The following is a 17,374-nucleotide window of genomic DNA, read 5'->3' as shown; positions in this document are numbered from 1 at the left end:
TCTGACTTTTAACATTGAGACTAAAATCTGGAACCAATTCACCATGCCACTGAAGCCAGCATCCTCCACTGACATGCATCCTGAGCTGAATCTGAAAAGCAGGCCATTATTGGTGAATTATTATTGTTTGTTGGGATCTGCAGCATACCAATTCACTTCTTTTCAGCTTATGGAAATTTATTTGTGTATCACTGTTGTATTATTGTGCAGCTTGTTGCTGTTCTCCGGGAAGTCAAGTACCTGACTTTTCAGCAACAGAAAGAAATTCCAGACAGTGCCGGAGGTCTCTACGCTCAACATGAAATGTTCCGGAAGTTTGTGGACAACCTGGACCTCATTGTAGGCTGGTACAATAAAGTATGTGTCACAAAACAATGAAGGGTGATGTATTTTCCCCTCTCTTCTTCTCTCATTAGTGTATTCATTCATTCCAGGAATAGGAAAAATTGTGATGGGGGGCCCTCTGAATCTTTTTTGTTTTATCGTTAGTGATCCTAGGACTACCACAAACCTCTAGATATCCCCAATTGATATTGATGTCTAAATCACAGACTTATGACCCTTTAAAGTGATATTTTGTGGGTTGCAATTGAGCCTATTATTTATTTTATCTAGTTGCATCTTAATCCAAAGCCATTAACCTCAGTACAAACACCTGCTCTGTGCAGATGAGACTGACATGAAAGGTGCAACATTCTAGATAGCAGACACGTTCCTCAAAGTATTGTAAGTTGAATATGTACTCTAAGAAATGTTGCTTCTTTTTAGATCAAACTAACAATTTTGCCAGTAGAACTTCCACTGGTCAAGAGTGAACTGGAAGAGATTGATGTTGGCTTGCAGAAAGCTGAGACAAATCTCTACTGGAGCAATGAAGGTACAAATATCTATAAGATTTTTATCATTAATCTTGCCTCTTTTATAGCACAGAGATTAAATGGACAACAACAATAACAACAACAACAATAAATGGATAAATGGGCATAAAGGAACCATAGAGTTAGGGAGATCCCAAGCAATCATCCCTCTCCCAGTGCAGAAACCCACAGCTTAAGCATCCTTGATGGGTAGCCATCCAGCCTTTCTTTAAAAATCTCCAATTAAGGAGAATTTGTCACTTTGCAAGATAGTCTCTTCCACTGTTAATTAGTTCTTGCCATTGCAAAGTTCAGAATCTTTCCCCTTGTTATTTCATGCTCTCATATAGGGGCTCTTTAAAGGTAATTTAAATAGATCTTCTTCAACTTACCATATTCATCACTCTCCCACTCCCAACAACCAGGTGTTATGGACTATATTCAAGAGATGAGGGATGTCTTATATGATTTAGAAACAAGGATTCAGAAAGCCAAGTTCAATGTGGAGAGTATTGATCAGCTCATGCAGGTGAGTAATTTGTGAGAATTTTTTTCTCCTTATCTATCAGTGAGGCACTTTGAAATAAGAGAAAAAGGTGTTCCATTATAGTTTTTTAGTTTTGAAAACATGAATTGCTCCACCCCCTCCCAAGTTGAATAACAAAAAAAATGCATCTGCCTGTTTCTTCTTATAGGAATGGTCAGCTAGTCCTTTGTTTGAAAGAAAAGACAATAAAGAGACAGCACTTCTTGACCTGGATGGAAGACAGAGTTATTTAAACAAGCGGTATGCGGCAGTTAAAGATGCTGCACAGAAGATCCAGACTATGGTTGAGGTGAAAATTTTATTATTAGTTGGGATTATGCAGCTCTTAGAAACAGGAATACTTTTAATGTATCTTCAGGAATATGAGGGGCTGCCTAAAACTGAGGTCCCATCTACACACGTACTAACATCTGTCTTGATGCCATCTTGACCTTGGGGCATCCAGCAAACATTCTCCCCAATGTGAGCTCCAAAGTGAATCCAGCCTATGATTTTAAAAACTCACCAGAATCCCTGATTCAAGTCATACAAACTGTTGCATCCCTCCTTTGTATAAGCAACTTACAGGAAGGAGCTAAATAACAAATACAGAGTACCAATGTAAATAGTGCTCAAGCTGGAGCAGTTGGAGTAAAAAAGCAACTGAAGAGCCCTGCTGGAAAATAATCAAGTGCCTCCCCACTGGCAATGAAAGCACAGCATTCCCATGGGTGCACTCTATTTCATTGTCTTGTCTTTATGTGAAGCAAGTGCTGGGGTAACGAATTGTCTCTACCAGGAGGTAAAAAACAATTCCTGGATTTTGATTAAGCCAATTGCTGTGCTAAGAATTAACCCAGGACCTCTAGGGATAATATTTTTTAAATTAAATTGCCCACAAATGCTTTCTAACCAGTGGGAGGGCATTTTGAGGGGGGGGCTTGGACCATTTTAAGACCTTTATAAAACTGGATGTAAGCCAGAAGTATTTTATGGCTCTTTCTTGTTTTGAAAAAAGGCGTTTCCTGAGCCTAATGGAAGATACTTTCAAACAGAGTAAATAAGACATGGCCCATCCTGTTTGAGGAGTATCTCACCCATTTCCAGATCTCTCAGTCCATGCCACCCAGAGATTTGCTGTTGTTTGATTGGTTACATGTGTTTGTACTTTACTTCTTTGCTTATATTTTCAATCTCTCCATCTTGATTTAGATAATTGTGTGGAAAAGGGCAGTTAATAATTATGTTATTTAATGTTACTAGTTTTTTGGCTAATATGTGAGTTGTCTAAAATGACTTGTTTTACATGCAGGAAAATGCAGAATTGTTCAAGGTTGATACAAAAACAGCAATGTGGTCTCAGTACGTGGACTACGTAGATGAGATTGTTTTGGATGGCTACTTTAAATTTGTCCGCAAATCACTGCAGTTTCTGCTCAGCAACATGACAATTGATGTATGTTGGTGAGGTTCCTAAGGATTTAAAAAATTGTTTGTTTCTCAGACACATATCTTTCAATGGGCTGTATGATTGAATTTTGTTGCCAGCCTCATGTTATTTCATTTCACAGCTAAATAAATTGAAACATTTTGACTAGAAAACGTTACAATCAGAATAAATTTAGGTAGATACGTTTGCAGATGTGGGAACAAATTTTCTTAATTATCCTATAAGAGCAGTCCTGACTCCTTCAGTCAACAATCTGTTAGAGATTACAGTGGGGCATAGGAATCCTTTTGCTCACAAGCAAAGGACTGGATCTGTATTGAATAGCTATATTGGAGGCCTCAGTTATGGTCACCAAGAGTTGTAAAGATGTAAAATGTAAGCAGCCAGCCATACGTCACAACTCCTGGTCTGTTGGAGGAACAACTTTAGATAAGTTGGATCAATATCCATTCTGCTTCTACAGATGAGTTTGTACTATTCTGTATGGCATTTCACCTCCTATTGATAATAGTGAGAGAAAAATTAAAAAGGGGGGACAAACAAAACCTCCTGCAGGGAAGGGGCTTGAGTTCTATCTCCATCTCCTTTTTCCATTGGTGTAGCATAGTAGAACATTAGCTCACTCTCATCCCAAACATTATTTGTATGTTATATTGATTTACACCTTTACTGGCAACACAACTTCTGTTATACAGAATAAAGACCAGACATCATAGCCATAATTATATGATGGGAGGGACAGGAAGTGGATGAAGAGATTTTCAAACTATATTTTCAGTGTAATATCAGTAAAGCCTGACAAGAAATATTCCAATGTGTTTTAGGCCAATATAGCCCCTTTATTTGAAGTGCGAATGGAATTGTATAAAGATGAGTTAAGGTATCGTCCATCACTAGAAATGGGAGCTGAGCAGGGTCTTTTGGAAGTGATAGAAAATCTGATGAATGATATCTATGAAGCAGCTACATTAATACCACGATTAGCAAAAAAGAAACCTGGCTATAAGGTTAGTATTTATCTGACAGACAGTTTTTCCTTAATAGTGGGTGCAGAGTACTGAATTTGACTTAGCTTGGTTTATATATCTGTGTAATTATTTGAACAGTGTTCATTTCTATTGATGCATTGGAACATTTGCTTAATGTGTGCCTTTGTTCTTGGGCCTTTTTGAAGCATCACTGCTCTGTTATGCTAAAACCAGAAATGTGGGACCATCTGTGTCTGTGCCTGCAAGACAAAGAATCTGAGCTGTCCAAATTGTTTCCATGCCTATGTCTTTTAGGCTGGATATTCTCTTGATTTTATATCTCTTTTTTTTTACTGACAGTGATTCAGAGGTTGGGACACAACAATGAAATAAATACTCATTCATCTCCTAAAAGCATTTATTTTTAGTAACCCAAAGGAAGCAATTTTCATGATTAGAAGTCAATGACTACAATATTCATAGTAGGCTTCAATGATTCACACAATTTCTGTGTTTAACAACAGTTGGATTCCACCCCCACAATGCTCTCTGATGGGAATACCATATCAATTCGATTTCTTAGGTTTTGTAAAAATATGTAATCTGCATATCCATCTTATCACATTGAGAAATTTCCCCATCATAGCACACCTCAGCCTCTTTTCAAGCATAGAGAGGCATGGAGCTTATCATATGTTCCGGGACTGAAAAGAGGCAGAAATTTTCAAAGGAGGGATCTCTGGATATGGGCCAGCAATCGTGTTCAAAGCTCCTTTGGTTCCAACTGCAAAACAGGTGGGATAGGAACCATCAAAGTTCCCATCCTGTTCATTGCCCAGCTGTCAGCAGTCTTTTGTATTGTATGAGGTTCGGTGCAGAACCATAGGATCCCATGGAAAGCAATGGTTTTAACCTAGATTACTGCCTCTGGGGTTTGGGACTGAACAATTACAATATGTTGTAAACCACCTTGAGTTTCCTCCCCCCCCCCCCCGGCCAGGGTGTAAGAAAGGTGGTTTATTTATTTATTATTTGCTCTATTTTCACCCCGCCTTTCTCTACCCCAAAGGAGACTCAAGGCAGCTTAGATGGAGGAAATATTCAATGCCTTAAAACATATAATACAAACATTTAATACAAAATTAAATTATATTAAAAACAGACATTATTAAACATTTAAAAACATTATGCCATCCATAGTCATAATCCAGGCCTTTCCATAGTCAATTCCATATTTTCCAGATCTGTTATTGCACTGCCCTATTCACTAAAAATATAAATATACTAAATAAATAAATAACAATTATATCCCATGGAAAGAAGTGGTTTTAAATTGGTGCCAGTCTCCTTTAATTTAAGGGGTTTGATCAGGGCAAAGGATCTCTTGGCTCTCAGATATTGTTGTTTCTCTTGATTAAAAACATAATGCTGACCGTGTGATGAATGTAAGATGAATGTATTGACAGCTCTTAGGTTTACACGTTGGAGTGTGATGAGGAGGCAGAACTGGAAATGAAACTGCTGATAACATAAGAGGGGCAATTCTCTACTCTTAAAGGGACAGTCACCCATGCTTTCCCATCTCAATATGATGAGGTTGTGTCTAGATCACTAGACCTAGAAACCTTTTAAAAATAAAAAGCTCAGTTCCAGGATGCTAAGCAGGCCACTGGTTTTTGTGCTTGGAGAGTTGTGAAGTTTGTTTTCACCTATGCCAACATGCAGATCTCCTACAAATTACAAGAAGAATTAGTTCCAATAATGTTTATGAGTTGTGAGTTGTTGGTGTGTATTATAACATGAATAATGTGGTTTAACATGTGTTGAAATAAGGACAAAACACAAGAATGTCAAAAGATATTTTTGTTCAAATTAAAGACCAATGCAGTCCAGTATCAATTTTGCCACAATAGCCAACCACAAGGCCGTGAGAAGCAAGTTGAAAAGCAACTTTTGAGACTATAGCTCTCAGAATTCCATGGAGTATCAGTAGTGTTCACCATATATGTAGAAGAACTCTGGGAACTGTAGTCTGAAATGTAATGTTCCCAAACTCATGTTGATTCTGTTCATTCATTTCCCTAATGCAAATAATATTCCTCATCTTTGCAGTCTGACCTGGAAGATACAGCAGAATTGATTGAGATGCGAGAAGAGGTGGCACACATTGTGATCAGTGCCATGAAGCAAGGCGAGGACTATGAAGATTCCTTTGAGAAATATGCATATCTTTGGATGGATGATCCACATGAATTCATGCAGCGCTTCCTCACCTTTGGCCGGGCCCTAACACCCGAAGAGCTAGAGTCTCATGCAGAGGAGTATTTGCCTCATGTGGCACCCACCCTAGAACAGTTTCAGCTACAGGTGAGACGTGATGTGTAGATGTGGTTATATATCTGATCTGTATCAATTCCAGTCCTTCAAGGCCCTGTTCTCAATGTGACTGAACTATGTCTGGCTTTCTGCAGTCCACTTCACAGATACCTAATCAATATCTGTAATCCCCCAAAATTCAGGTCATCCGTCATGAGCTTGATGACTCATATCATTGAGTGAAACCACACTACATAAATATTAAAGTAAATTTTACTCTTGTATTACAAAAGAAGTTGTTTGTTGTTGTTGTTGTTGTTATTTCTTAATTCCAATTGTAATATTATATACTTTGCTTCTAATTCCTGAAAGCCCTAGTTTACCTATCCGAACGCATCTCCCTCTATGAACCATCACGGAGATTAAGATTATCCGGGGAGACCCTGCTCTTGGTCCCGCCACCGTCACAGGCGCAATTGGCAGGGGCGAGAGACAAGGCCTTCTCAGTGATTGCCACTTGGCTATGGAACTCCCTCCCTGGTGAGATTAGATCAGCTTCCTCCTTCCTGTCCTTTAGAAATATGGTAAAAACTTGTCTGTGGGACCCAGCCTTTGGGACAGTGCAATAACGGCAGCAATAGGGACTTTCACCCTGCTGACGGGATCTGGTACAGCTGACTTGTGATGGTTTTAAATAATTGTTTTAATGTGAAGATATCTGATTTTAGTGTTTATGTATATTTATAGTTTATTTTATGTCCTGGCATTGAATGATTGCCATATATGTTGTGCTCTGCCCTGAGTCCCCTTCGGGGTGAGAAGGGTAGAATATAAATGTTTTAAATAAAAAAATAGACATGTAGAAATACTTCTTTGCTAATTTACACTGTCCTATTGTACCATGTTTTTTGTGCCTTTGTAGATTGACACTTATGAGAAGCTCTATGAGGAAGTATCTAAGTTTGAGAACACCAAAGTATTCAATGGTTGGTTGCAAAGTGATTGTCGTCCCTTCAAGCAAGCACTACTAAATACCATCAAGCGCTGGAGCCTAATGTTCAAGAAGCACCTTATTGACCATGTCACTACCAGGTAGGATAGGCAGTTTCCAACATATGTTATAATGCTACAGTTCCACTCACCTACTGACATGGTGATCAGTCATAGTCATAGATGCAAAGCACGTATGTATATGTGTGTGTGTGTATGAATGACACATCAGTACTTGTGTCAGGTCTCAAAAGGCAACATAACAAGACATGTCTTTTCACTAGGTGAAGAAATACTTCCTAACAGTTTTGAATGATTCAAAAATCTATGATTATAAAAGAGAGTCAAACTTCTACGAGACATGAAATGAAGTATTATATCCTCACAGTTAAAGGATCTTATTTTATCTGTATTTCTGAATTCGACAATTGTTATATTAAACCATGTCCAGCAATAATAATAATATAATAACTTTATTCTTATACCCCGCCCCATCTCCCCGAAGGGACTCGGGGCGGCTTACATGGGGCCTTGCCCAACACAACAATGTAACAACAACAACAAGACAATAAAACAAATATCCCAACAATAAAACATCAGCATCAATAAAACAGTCATAAAAATCAACATACAGAATAAAATGTTAAAAACAGGAGACTAATACACGGATCTGGGCCAAAGTGCAGAATATTTCAAAATCGGGGAGAGGTAGCTTCACAGCTAAAATAGTCAATAAAGTGCAATATAATACTGGCAAGGCATCACCGATGGAGCTATTGTTGAGTGGGCAGATAAATCGAACCTACAACGATTAGTCATCAAAGGCCTTTTGGAAGAGCCAGGTTTTCAGGCTCTTCCGGAAGGAGAGGAGGGTGGGGGCCTGCCTGATCTCCCTGGGGAGCAAGTTCCAAAGCCGGGGGGCCACGACGGAGAAGGCCCTCTCTCTCGTCCCCACCAACCGCGACTGCGAGGGTGGTGGAAGCGAGAGGAGGGCCTCCCCTGACAAGCGAAGAGAACATGCGGGTTCATAGGGGGAGATGCGGTCTCTAAGGTAGGTGGATCCCAAACCGTTTAGGGCTTTGTAGGTGATAACCTGCACCTTGAATTGGGCCCAGAAAATAAACGGCAGCCAATGGAGCTCCTTAAACAGAGGCGTTGAACTCGCCCTGTAATTTGCTCCCATTAGAAGCCTGGCTGCCAAGCGTTGTACTAATTGTAATTTCCGGGCCATCTTCAAAGGCAGCCCCACGTAGAGCGCATTGCAATAATCCAGTCTAGAGGTAACTAAGGCATGGACCACCATGGTCAGATCAGACTTCTCGAGGTATGGTTGCAGCTGGCGCACAAGTTTTAATTGTGCAAAGACCCTCCCGGCCATGGCCGACACCTGGGCCTCAAGTGTCAGCCCCGAATCCAGGAGGACCCCCAAGCTGTGGACCTGCGCCTTCAGTGGGAGTGCGACCCCGTCAAGCACAGGTTGCCACCCAATACCCCGATTAGACGTACAACTGACTTGGAGGACCTCTGTCTTGTCAGGATTAAGTCTCAGCTTGTTCACCCTCATCCAGGCCAACACAGTGACCAGACATTGGTCCAGTATCCGAGGGGCTTAATGGATTTTGGTGGAAAAGGGTAGTAGAGTTGGGTGTCATCCGCGTAGAGATGGCACCGTACTCCAAAACTCCAGATGACCTCTCCCAACGGTTTCATGTAGATGTTAAAAAGCATGGGGGACAGAATGGAACCTTGCGGGACCCCACAGGACAATGGCCAGGGGCCCGAGCAGGTGTCCCCCAGCAACTGTTAGCTTTTTCTTAGTCTCTCTTCAGCCTGCATTAAGATTCCAGGAGTCTTCTGGAAATTCTGCTCCTTAAAGTTTATAAGGGAATCACCCATCTCAAAATAATTGACACAATTCACAGAAAGTGTGTGTATGTATGCATACACATACATACATACACTGTATATTCCTTCATAAGTTAGTTAATCTTCAAGATAATAGAAGACTCGTATTTTATTTTTTACTGCAACACAGAAGCACAGCTATCCTTCTGGAGCTATTTCCCACATTTCTTTCTGTTTTCCTTACTACAGCCTTCAGGGTCTTGCTGCTTTCATGAAAGAAGCCAATGCAGGTTTGACTAAACCAGTGAAAGAAGGTGACTATGATGGGCTTGTAGAAGTGATGGGGCATTTGATGCGGGTCAAAGAGAGACAAGTAGCGACCGACAATATGTTTGAGCCCCTAAAGCAGACTATTGAGTTGCTCAAACTCTATGGGGAAGAAATGCCTGAAGAGATCCATACACAGTTGCACGTAAGTTACTAGATGTTTTTCACTGGAGATATTTGTATATAGGTGGTTTTTAACTTTAATTTTTCAAAAGTGGCATTAAAATTGTTCTTTTTTTGTAGAAGGCAAACAATCCTTGCTTTTCTAATATGTTCATGCATGCTTGGTGGAGGAGCAAGGTACAGCCTTTAAGAAAGTCTCCATCCAGGCATGTATCTGGTCCAAACAATGTGTAGATGGCCACAGAACTCTCTCAGGTCATACATTGAATAGCCATCCCTTTCCCAACAGTATGAACAAAATATTTTGAGAGGTCTCTTCTGCTCGCTTTTAGGAATTGCCAGATCAGTGGAATAACACTAAAAAACTGTCATTTCAAGTCAAACAGAACGTTGCTCCTCTTCAAGCCAATGAAGTTACAATTATTCGAAAGAAATGCCAGCACTTTGAGGTACCTTTCGTGCTTAACTATTCCCTTTATCCAACTTTCATGCTGAGGGGAAAAAAAGTTTTCTAGCAGAGTAGTCTGTGCAGCTGTATCAAACTACAAACCTAGGATTCCATGAGCTATAGCAACAGCACATAAAGTGGTATCAAGCTGTTTTAGTTGTGTTGTGTGGATTCAGTAATAGCGCTATGTAACACGATTTTTGTTCCTGAGTTGTAAATGTCATTTCCTAATTGGGTCTATCATAAAAAACATGGAAAAAGTTTATTAAACTGGAAAAACTTTGTTTTTGCGGGACATTCTGCAGCACTTTGTGCTTTAGTTTTTTTCAGTGAATAGCTCATAGTCTCAGCCGATTCAACATTGTTTGTGGCAGCCACAAAAACAAAGTTTCTGGAGTATAACATCTACCTTGAAAGTAAGTACCACACAATTAAACAGGAAACAACAATTTGCTAACAAACAAGAGGTTAAACCAACTCCTTATAAAAAGATATAGTCATGTACATAAATTGTAATAATGAAATATTTGGAGACACAACGTATCTCATGAAAACCTTTCATATATCGATTTTAAAATATATGATTTGTAAAATAATATACATTTCCAAGATTTTTGTCATTTCTCATTACATTCACGCAACACACCTACATGCAGCAGTTGACATACTAACATATAGCAACACACAATTTGGAAAGCTCTGGTTTAGAGAGTGTTGGACCACAAGGAAGCCTTTCGATAGTTCCTGTTTGTTCATGTTCCCTACAACACCATACAGAGTTTTCTTGTTTAATTTCCAGGGGTCAGGTTTTAGCTTCCAGATGTTATATGGTTTTGCTTCATCAAGCTCTTTTATTTTCCCTCCTAGATGAAACAACATGAATTCAGGGAAAAATTCAGAATGGATGCACCTTTCACTTTTGTTGATCCAGAGCCCTATAAATCCCTTGATAAGGTAATTTGCTCGAGAGATGGAATTTTTTTAGTATGTTGTTGGCTTCTACAGAACAATAAGCATGCTTTTAGTATTGTAGCAAAATAATTTTAAAAGTGATTTTCCAGTGCATGGTTGGATGAGGGCATGGCCACAATTAGGACATATTCTACCATCAGTGCATGTGCTGTCGCACGCTGGGCCTGTAAAAATGACTGTTTACAGGACGTGCCTTGTGTATGCCGAGGTGCCTCAGCTGAAGGGTCCCTTAGATTTCCCAACACAAAGTTCTGTTGAGGCTCAAAATAAGTTCAACAAAGTTCTTTATTTGGGCTAAAATCTTCAAACAAATGTGTTAAACCTTGGAAAATCGATAGCTTTCTCAATCTGCTATCAAGGGCAGACAACTGTTGGTAAACTGTTTCCTTTTACCTTTGGTAAATCTTCTGACCCCTCCTTGGGCAATCTTTCTCTACCTTGCTGGTGTGAGGCCAGAGTGGACCCTTACCAGGCAAGATTGCTGAAGATTCTGTCAAACTGGATGGTGTCCTTTTGATTTACTCCACGAAGGCTGTGGAAACTGTGTTAATGTCCCAGCAAGGGCTGGCTGTGTTTCTCCAGCAAAGCTGTAGAACTGTCCTTTTTCTCCCCCAACAAAGCTGTAAGAAGTGAAGCTTTTTGTAGGTGGGAAAGAGAATCCCACACATCCTGCTATTAGGCTTCCAACAGTGAGACTGGGCAAAATCCCACCTTTCCCTCCAAAACCCTGGGAAAGGGGGTGAGTCAAAGATTCCTGTCGATGATTGCCAAGTTGTTAGCCCTATAATTGCAATCTGAGAGAAGCTACCTTACAAACTTGTAGTGCAAGCAAAGGCTTAAATCTCCTGGCACTGCCGTACCAGCACAGTGCATCTGTGCAGCCTTCAGTGGTGTGGAAGCTAATCTGTCTTGTAGGGGAGCTGCTGCAGAAGCACATTGCAACACTTCTCCTCTATTGCTCTTTTGTTCGTATTTGTCCTCTGTACATTGGCATCACCACAAATTTCAAGTTACATTACACTACCAACATATGTTGAGAAAGTATATAGGCAAAGTAGACAATCCACCATCACCATCAGCATAACACCTGCATTTAGCTGAGCCAAGAACATTAGCTAATGCCTTTCCATTTTCTGTCTCTAGCAACAAAAGATGATTACTGCTATGGAAAAAGAAATGGAAGCCCTATCCAAGTCAGCAGGCTTGTTTGAAGTATCTGTTCCAGATTACAAACAGTTGAAAGCATGCCACAAGGAAGTCCGTTTGCTCAAGGAGCTCTGGGATATGATTGTTTTGGTAAGAAGTGGAACCTGTCATTTATAGGAAAATCTACATGGTGCTATAGTACTCGTTCCTGAAAGTTGGACTTCTACCACAAAAAGATGAAAATGTTGAGGTCAGAATCCCAGATTTTGGCATCATGTTATGAAATGCAGTTAAAAATAATTCAGGCTGCTAAATCTATTGGTTCAGTAAATCAAAGTGTTAATATTTTACACTATTCCCCAATCAGCTCTACCGAACCATGGTTTTGTCTGGAAGTGTAGCCTAGTTAGAATTCATACTTTGAAAAAAATACTATGTATGTTTCTTTTAGCATAGGAGTGTGCAAACTGTGTTCCGCCAGATGTCTGCAGGGTGACAAATCCTATCATCACTGACCACTGGCTATGTTAGTTGGAGCAGATGGTGCCTGGAGTCTAACTGGAGAGCCACAGGATCCTATCTCTGCCTTGGTGGCTGTTGAATGACCTTTGGGAAGGGCAATGCACATGCAAGGGCATGAAAACAGTCCTCAGTGTTGGACAAACATGTTTGAGAGAAATTGGGACAAGTAGAGAAAAATAGGGACCGGTAGAGCTTTCAGCTGCCTGCATAAATAATGAAGCAGCTGGGAGCTTTGGTTTTTCTCTAGGAAGCCAATGCTGGATAGCAGATCTCCCACTTTGCTTATTTATGATTAATCCCAACCTCATTCTCTGGATATCCCGGAGGACTGTTGGGCTTCAAGGTATCCAATTGCGACTCAGGAGGCTGTGAAGCGGGACTGTGGAAGGTGGGACAGAATAGGTCAGAAGAAAGAGCTTGCCTTAGACAGTTTGGTCAGGGTGCAGATTTCATACAGTCAGAATGTGGATTTCATACAGATAGGGTCTGAAGTTGGAATTGTGAGATTTAAGCTCATAGAGACAGAGTTTTGTGTTTGAATAAGAAAGGTTTCAGAAAAGCCTAAACCGATTACTGGAATTTAATATATTTTCCATTGTGTTCAATAAACCTATTCTTGTTTTTTAAAGCTGTCTATGGCTGTCTAGTAAAGGCTCATCTACACTGTAGAAATAATGCAGTTTGACATCACTTTAACTGCCATGATTCAATGCTATAGAATCCTGGGAGTGGTAGTTTGGTGAAGTACTAATACAGTGGTTCTCAACCTGTGGGTCCCCAGGTGTTTTGGCCTTCAAATCCCAGAAATCCAAGCCAGTTTAACAGATGTTAGGATTTTTGGAAGTTGAAGGCCAAAACATCTGGGGACCCACAGGTTGAGAACCACTGCACTAATACTATTTGGGAGAGAGTTTTACTTTGCAAAACAACAACTCCTGTATTTCCATAGCATTGAACCATGCAGTTAAAGTGTAGATGGACCCCAACCTTGAATTGGAATCAGACCACAAAAAAACTAAATAATGTAACTACAAGTCCACATTGAAGAGAATGCCTTGAGGTCCAACAACCTAATTCAGCAAGGGAATAATAGAAGGAACAAAGGAAAGGTGAATAGAAGGATTTCTAGGCATCAGAGTTTTATGACCAAAATGCTATATGCCACTTCTTTCAATTTCTTGTCTTTAACAGATTTCTAAGCCACCTTTCAAGACTTAAAAGTTCTATTAAAAGAGTGTACAAAATGATTAAAGAATATAATCTATATATATATATATAAATGTACTGGAATTTGGACCTAGAAGTAAGCAACAAAACTAAACGCCCCAGAACCACGAAACTTGGCAACAGAACCCAACGGTCTTACTGCTAGGTTCCTACCATGAAACCCAACATCTAGAACTGAACCAGGACCCACAAAACCCCCAAAACAGGCAAAAACGATCTGCGCATGCACCGAACAGGAACCAGCACGGGCTTAGCACACCCCCCACCGGTCGCTTGCACGCTGGCCTTATCCCGCCACCGCAGCCATCTTCGCCACCAAGACAGAGGGCGGCGAAAGCAGTGGTTTCCTCTATGGGGCATACCGTTGTCTCTGCATCCTCAGGCCTTGGAAGTTCGAGGGAAGCCCAGACCTCCTGGGAAGAGAACAAGCAAACTCCGGCAGGTCACTGCACCTGCTCACTCCCTGTGGAAACAAGAGCTCGCCCGGGGCAGACTGGGAAGCGTAATCCCGCCTCCGCCAGGCGCCGCCGCAAGAGCAGCACGAGGTGACTAAAGTGCCCACAAAGCAGCGGGCGCAACGGTGGCGTAGCCTTTCCCGGGCGCCCTGCATCAAAGGCAGGGAGTCGGATCCCAAGGCGACGCTGAGGAGATAAAGAGAGATAAGAGAGGGAGCAGGCCGCAACATCCTAAGGAAGACAGATTGCGTCAGGGGGCCAGCTTGGGCCCTCCCTCACTCCAGCTGTGTTTTGGACTCCAACTCCCATCATTCCTCACAGCCTCAAGCCCCTTCCTTTCCCCCCTCAGCTCTGTCCTGTGTTGTTATATACGTGTAAATAATGTATAATAATAATAATAATAATAATAATAATAATAATAATAATAATAATATCTGAGCACGCAAAGATACTGTGGGACTTCCGAATCCAGACTGACAAAGTTCTGGAACACAACATACCAGACATCACAGTTGTGGAAAAGAAAAAGGTTTGGATCATTGATGTCGCCATCCCAGGTGACAGTCGCATTGACAAAAAACAACAGGAAAAACTCAGCCGCTATCAGGACCTCAAGATTGAACTTCAAAAACTCTGGCAGAAACCAGTACAGGTGGTCCCGGTGGTGATGGGCACATTGGGTGCCGTGCCAAAAGATCTCAGCCGGCATTTGCAAACAATAGACATTGACAAAATTACGATCTGCCAACTGCAAAAGGCCACCCTGCTGGGATCTGCGCGCATCATCCGAAAATACATCACACAGTCCTAGACACTTGGGAAGTGTTCGACTTGTGATTTTGTGAAATGAAATCCAGCATATCTATCTTGTTTGCTGTGTCATAATAATAATAATAATAATAATAATAATAATAATAATAATAATAATAATAATACCACCACCACCTCTAATACCCCAGGATCTTGGGAAGACCCTGATGTTCAGAGATGGACACTAAAGTACACAGAAATCTATAATAAGTATAGAGATACAGTTGTCTATTACTAACTGATATACCGGATAGACCACTGGTAACAAAATACCCTTGAAAATACGCAAAAGAATTGTAAAACAATGTAGAACAACAAGGATTCCCGGGTATTTTGTAATCCTTGTTTCTGGATCAAAATCCCTTCTTCAGGTAGCTTCTGAGGGTTCTTTGTAGTAGACTTTGAGTCTTTTGCGTATTTTCAAGACAATTATTTGCATGTGACAATGGTGAAATTATCTGAAGTGTGAACTACAGTTTACAGAAGAAATCATCAGTTGTTTATTCCTTTGACCATGCATTTCTAAGACTTTGATTTATGTGGGACAATACTGGAAACTAAGTGTTGTACTCAGATACTGAACATACTTATCTGTTATTGAAAAAACATACAAATATGAATATAATGTTTGTTGTAATGTTGTAAACAGTTTTCATTTCTGCATTATTCATGCACCTGTAAGAATTACAATTTGTCTGTTACCAGTGTTCAGAGATGGACCCCAGACACTTGGACCTCATGTGCATGTCTCCTGTTATGTACATGTAAATAATAATAATAATAATAATAATAATAATAATAATAATAATAATACCTCTAATATCCTAGACCTTTCGGAAAAGCCTAATGTTCACAGACATCAGTCCTCAGGTAGCTGGAGGAAGAGGGAGACAAAAGTCCTTCAGCTGCTCCAGGAAGATGCGAAGGAGGAGGCGGAGGGGCAGAGAGACCCCACAGCAGAGATAGCCATGCACCTCGGAACAGCTGCTAGGAGCCTTCCAGCTCCTCAAAGATGGCCAAGGAAGGTGCAGGAAGAAGAAATTTTCCGTTAAACCTTCCTTCAGAGCCTCCCTCTCTCAAGGCACCTTCCTGCGGCCTCACTATCAAAGGTGTCTCAAATGGCTCCTACAGACAGACTTTGAGACTGCAAGGCTATTCACTGCTATTCAACTAAAGCCACAGCAACGCATGGCCGGGCACAGCTAGTATTAAAATAAAAACATAAAAGTATCTATCTACTTATCTACACAAATATACACCCACAGAGAGATTGAGAGATGTAAATCGAACACTAAAAGATACACAAAACATCAATAAAGTGCAGATTAAAATTTCAAAAAAGGCTTCAAATGTTTTTAAAACTGGTAATTATAGGGTTATAAAAAACCAGAGTGAATAGAAAAAGCATATATATGTATGTATTCTAATTCAGGTTGATGAAAGTATTAATGACTGGAAGACAACCAAATGGAAGGAAATTAATGTTGAGCAGATGGATCTTGACTGCAAGAAATTTGCTAAAGATGTGAGAACGTTAGACAAGGAAATGAGACCATGGGATGCTTTTGTAGGACTGGATAACACAGTGAAAAACATGATCACATCCCTCCGAGCTGTGAGTGAGCTCCAGAATCCTGCTATCCGTGACAGACATTGGAAAGAACTCATGGAGGCCACCCAGGTATAATATAAGCTACAAGGAGTACTTCTGTTTATTATTTCTTTTTAAAAATTCTTGAGGTCCTTTGTCTGTAATAAGTTTTTCTACTGTATGTGTATTCCTTATCCAAATCATGTGTGCTCAGACACCTTGGAAAAATAGATCCATGCCAATAGATCCAATAGATCTCAGCATCTCAAGTCCTCTGTATGTTTCCTTGTGTGACCCACCAGCTCAAATTCAGAAATAGAAAATAAAGTCAGTATTTGGTTGCCCAGTTTAATCTTCGGTCCTTCTAATACTGTCATTCCATATCTTCATTAACAGAAGTTCATATACATACACAGGTCTCTGATGAACCAGAGATAACTAAGCTTTATTTCATGTTCCACTGACCTGTGACAGCCATATAATGGACTTCAAAAACTGACTTTTTCTTGTTCTGTGACTATTTCCTTCATACACATGTGTATGATGCTTGATGCCATTTGACAAGGAGAGCGTTTTCTGACCTAACAATCTTTCTTTCTGTATTAGGTGAAATTTACCATGTCTGATGAAACAACACTCGCTGACCTTCTTCAGTTGAATCTTCACAAATTTGAGGATGAGGTCCGCAGCATCGTGGACAAGGCTGTGAAAGAGTCAGGAATGGAAAAGGTACTGATTTTGCCATGTTGCATATTTTGCTTATCAATTACTTTTCTATTGCATAAAGCATTCTCATATTAC

The 17,374-nt window shown here is 40.4% G+C and overlaps 1 protein-coding gene across 1 annotated transcript in view; it reads left to right on the top strand.

Moving 5' to 3' along the window:
• The window catches only part of dnah17 (dynein axonemal heavy chain 17), a 130,752-nt gene that overhangs the window by 20,825 nt on the left and 92,553 nt on the right, over window positions 1–17,374 (top strand). Inside the window, exons 14-27 of the mRNA XM_062970774.1 lie at window positions 211–357; window positions 769–877; window positions 1,283–1,386; window positions 1,553–1,693; window positions 2,696–2,839; window positions 3,658–3,840; window positions 5,914–6,168; window positions 7,040–7,209; window positions 9,202–9,424; window positions 9,735–9,851; window positions 10,718–10,804; window positions 11,966–12,118; window positions 16,415–16,663; window positions 17,180–17,302. Of these exons, the coding sequence (XP_062826844.1) occupies window positions 211–357; window positions 769–877; window positions 1,283–1,386; window positions 1,553–1,693; window positions 2,696–2,839; window positions 3,658–3,840; window positions 5,914–6,168; window positions 7,040–7,209; window positions 9,202–9,424; window positions 9,735–9,851; window positions 10,718–10,804; window positions 11,966–12,118; window positions 16,415–16,663; window positions 17,180–17,302 (2,205 nt within the window). The remainder of the gene's footprint in view (window positions 1–210; window positions 358–768; window positions 878–1,282; window positions 1,387–1,552; window positions 1,694–2,695; window positions 2,840–3,657; window positions 3,841–5,913; window positions 6,169–7,039; window positions 7,210–9,201; window positions 9,425–9,734; window positions 9,852–10,717; window positions 10,805–11,965; window positions 12,119–16,414; window positions 16,664–17,179; window positions 17,303–17,374) is intronic.

This window comes from Anolis carolinensis, chromosome 2, assembly GCF_035594765.1.
Source record: "Anolis carolinensis isolate JA03-04 chromosome 2, rAnoCar3.1.pri, whole genome shotgun sequence".
Lineage (NCBI taxonomy): Eukaryota > Metazoa > Chordata > Lepidosauria > Squamata > Dactyloidae > Anolis > Anolis carolinensis.
This window is presented reverse-complemented; position numbering and strand designations above follow the sequence as displayed.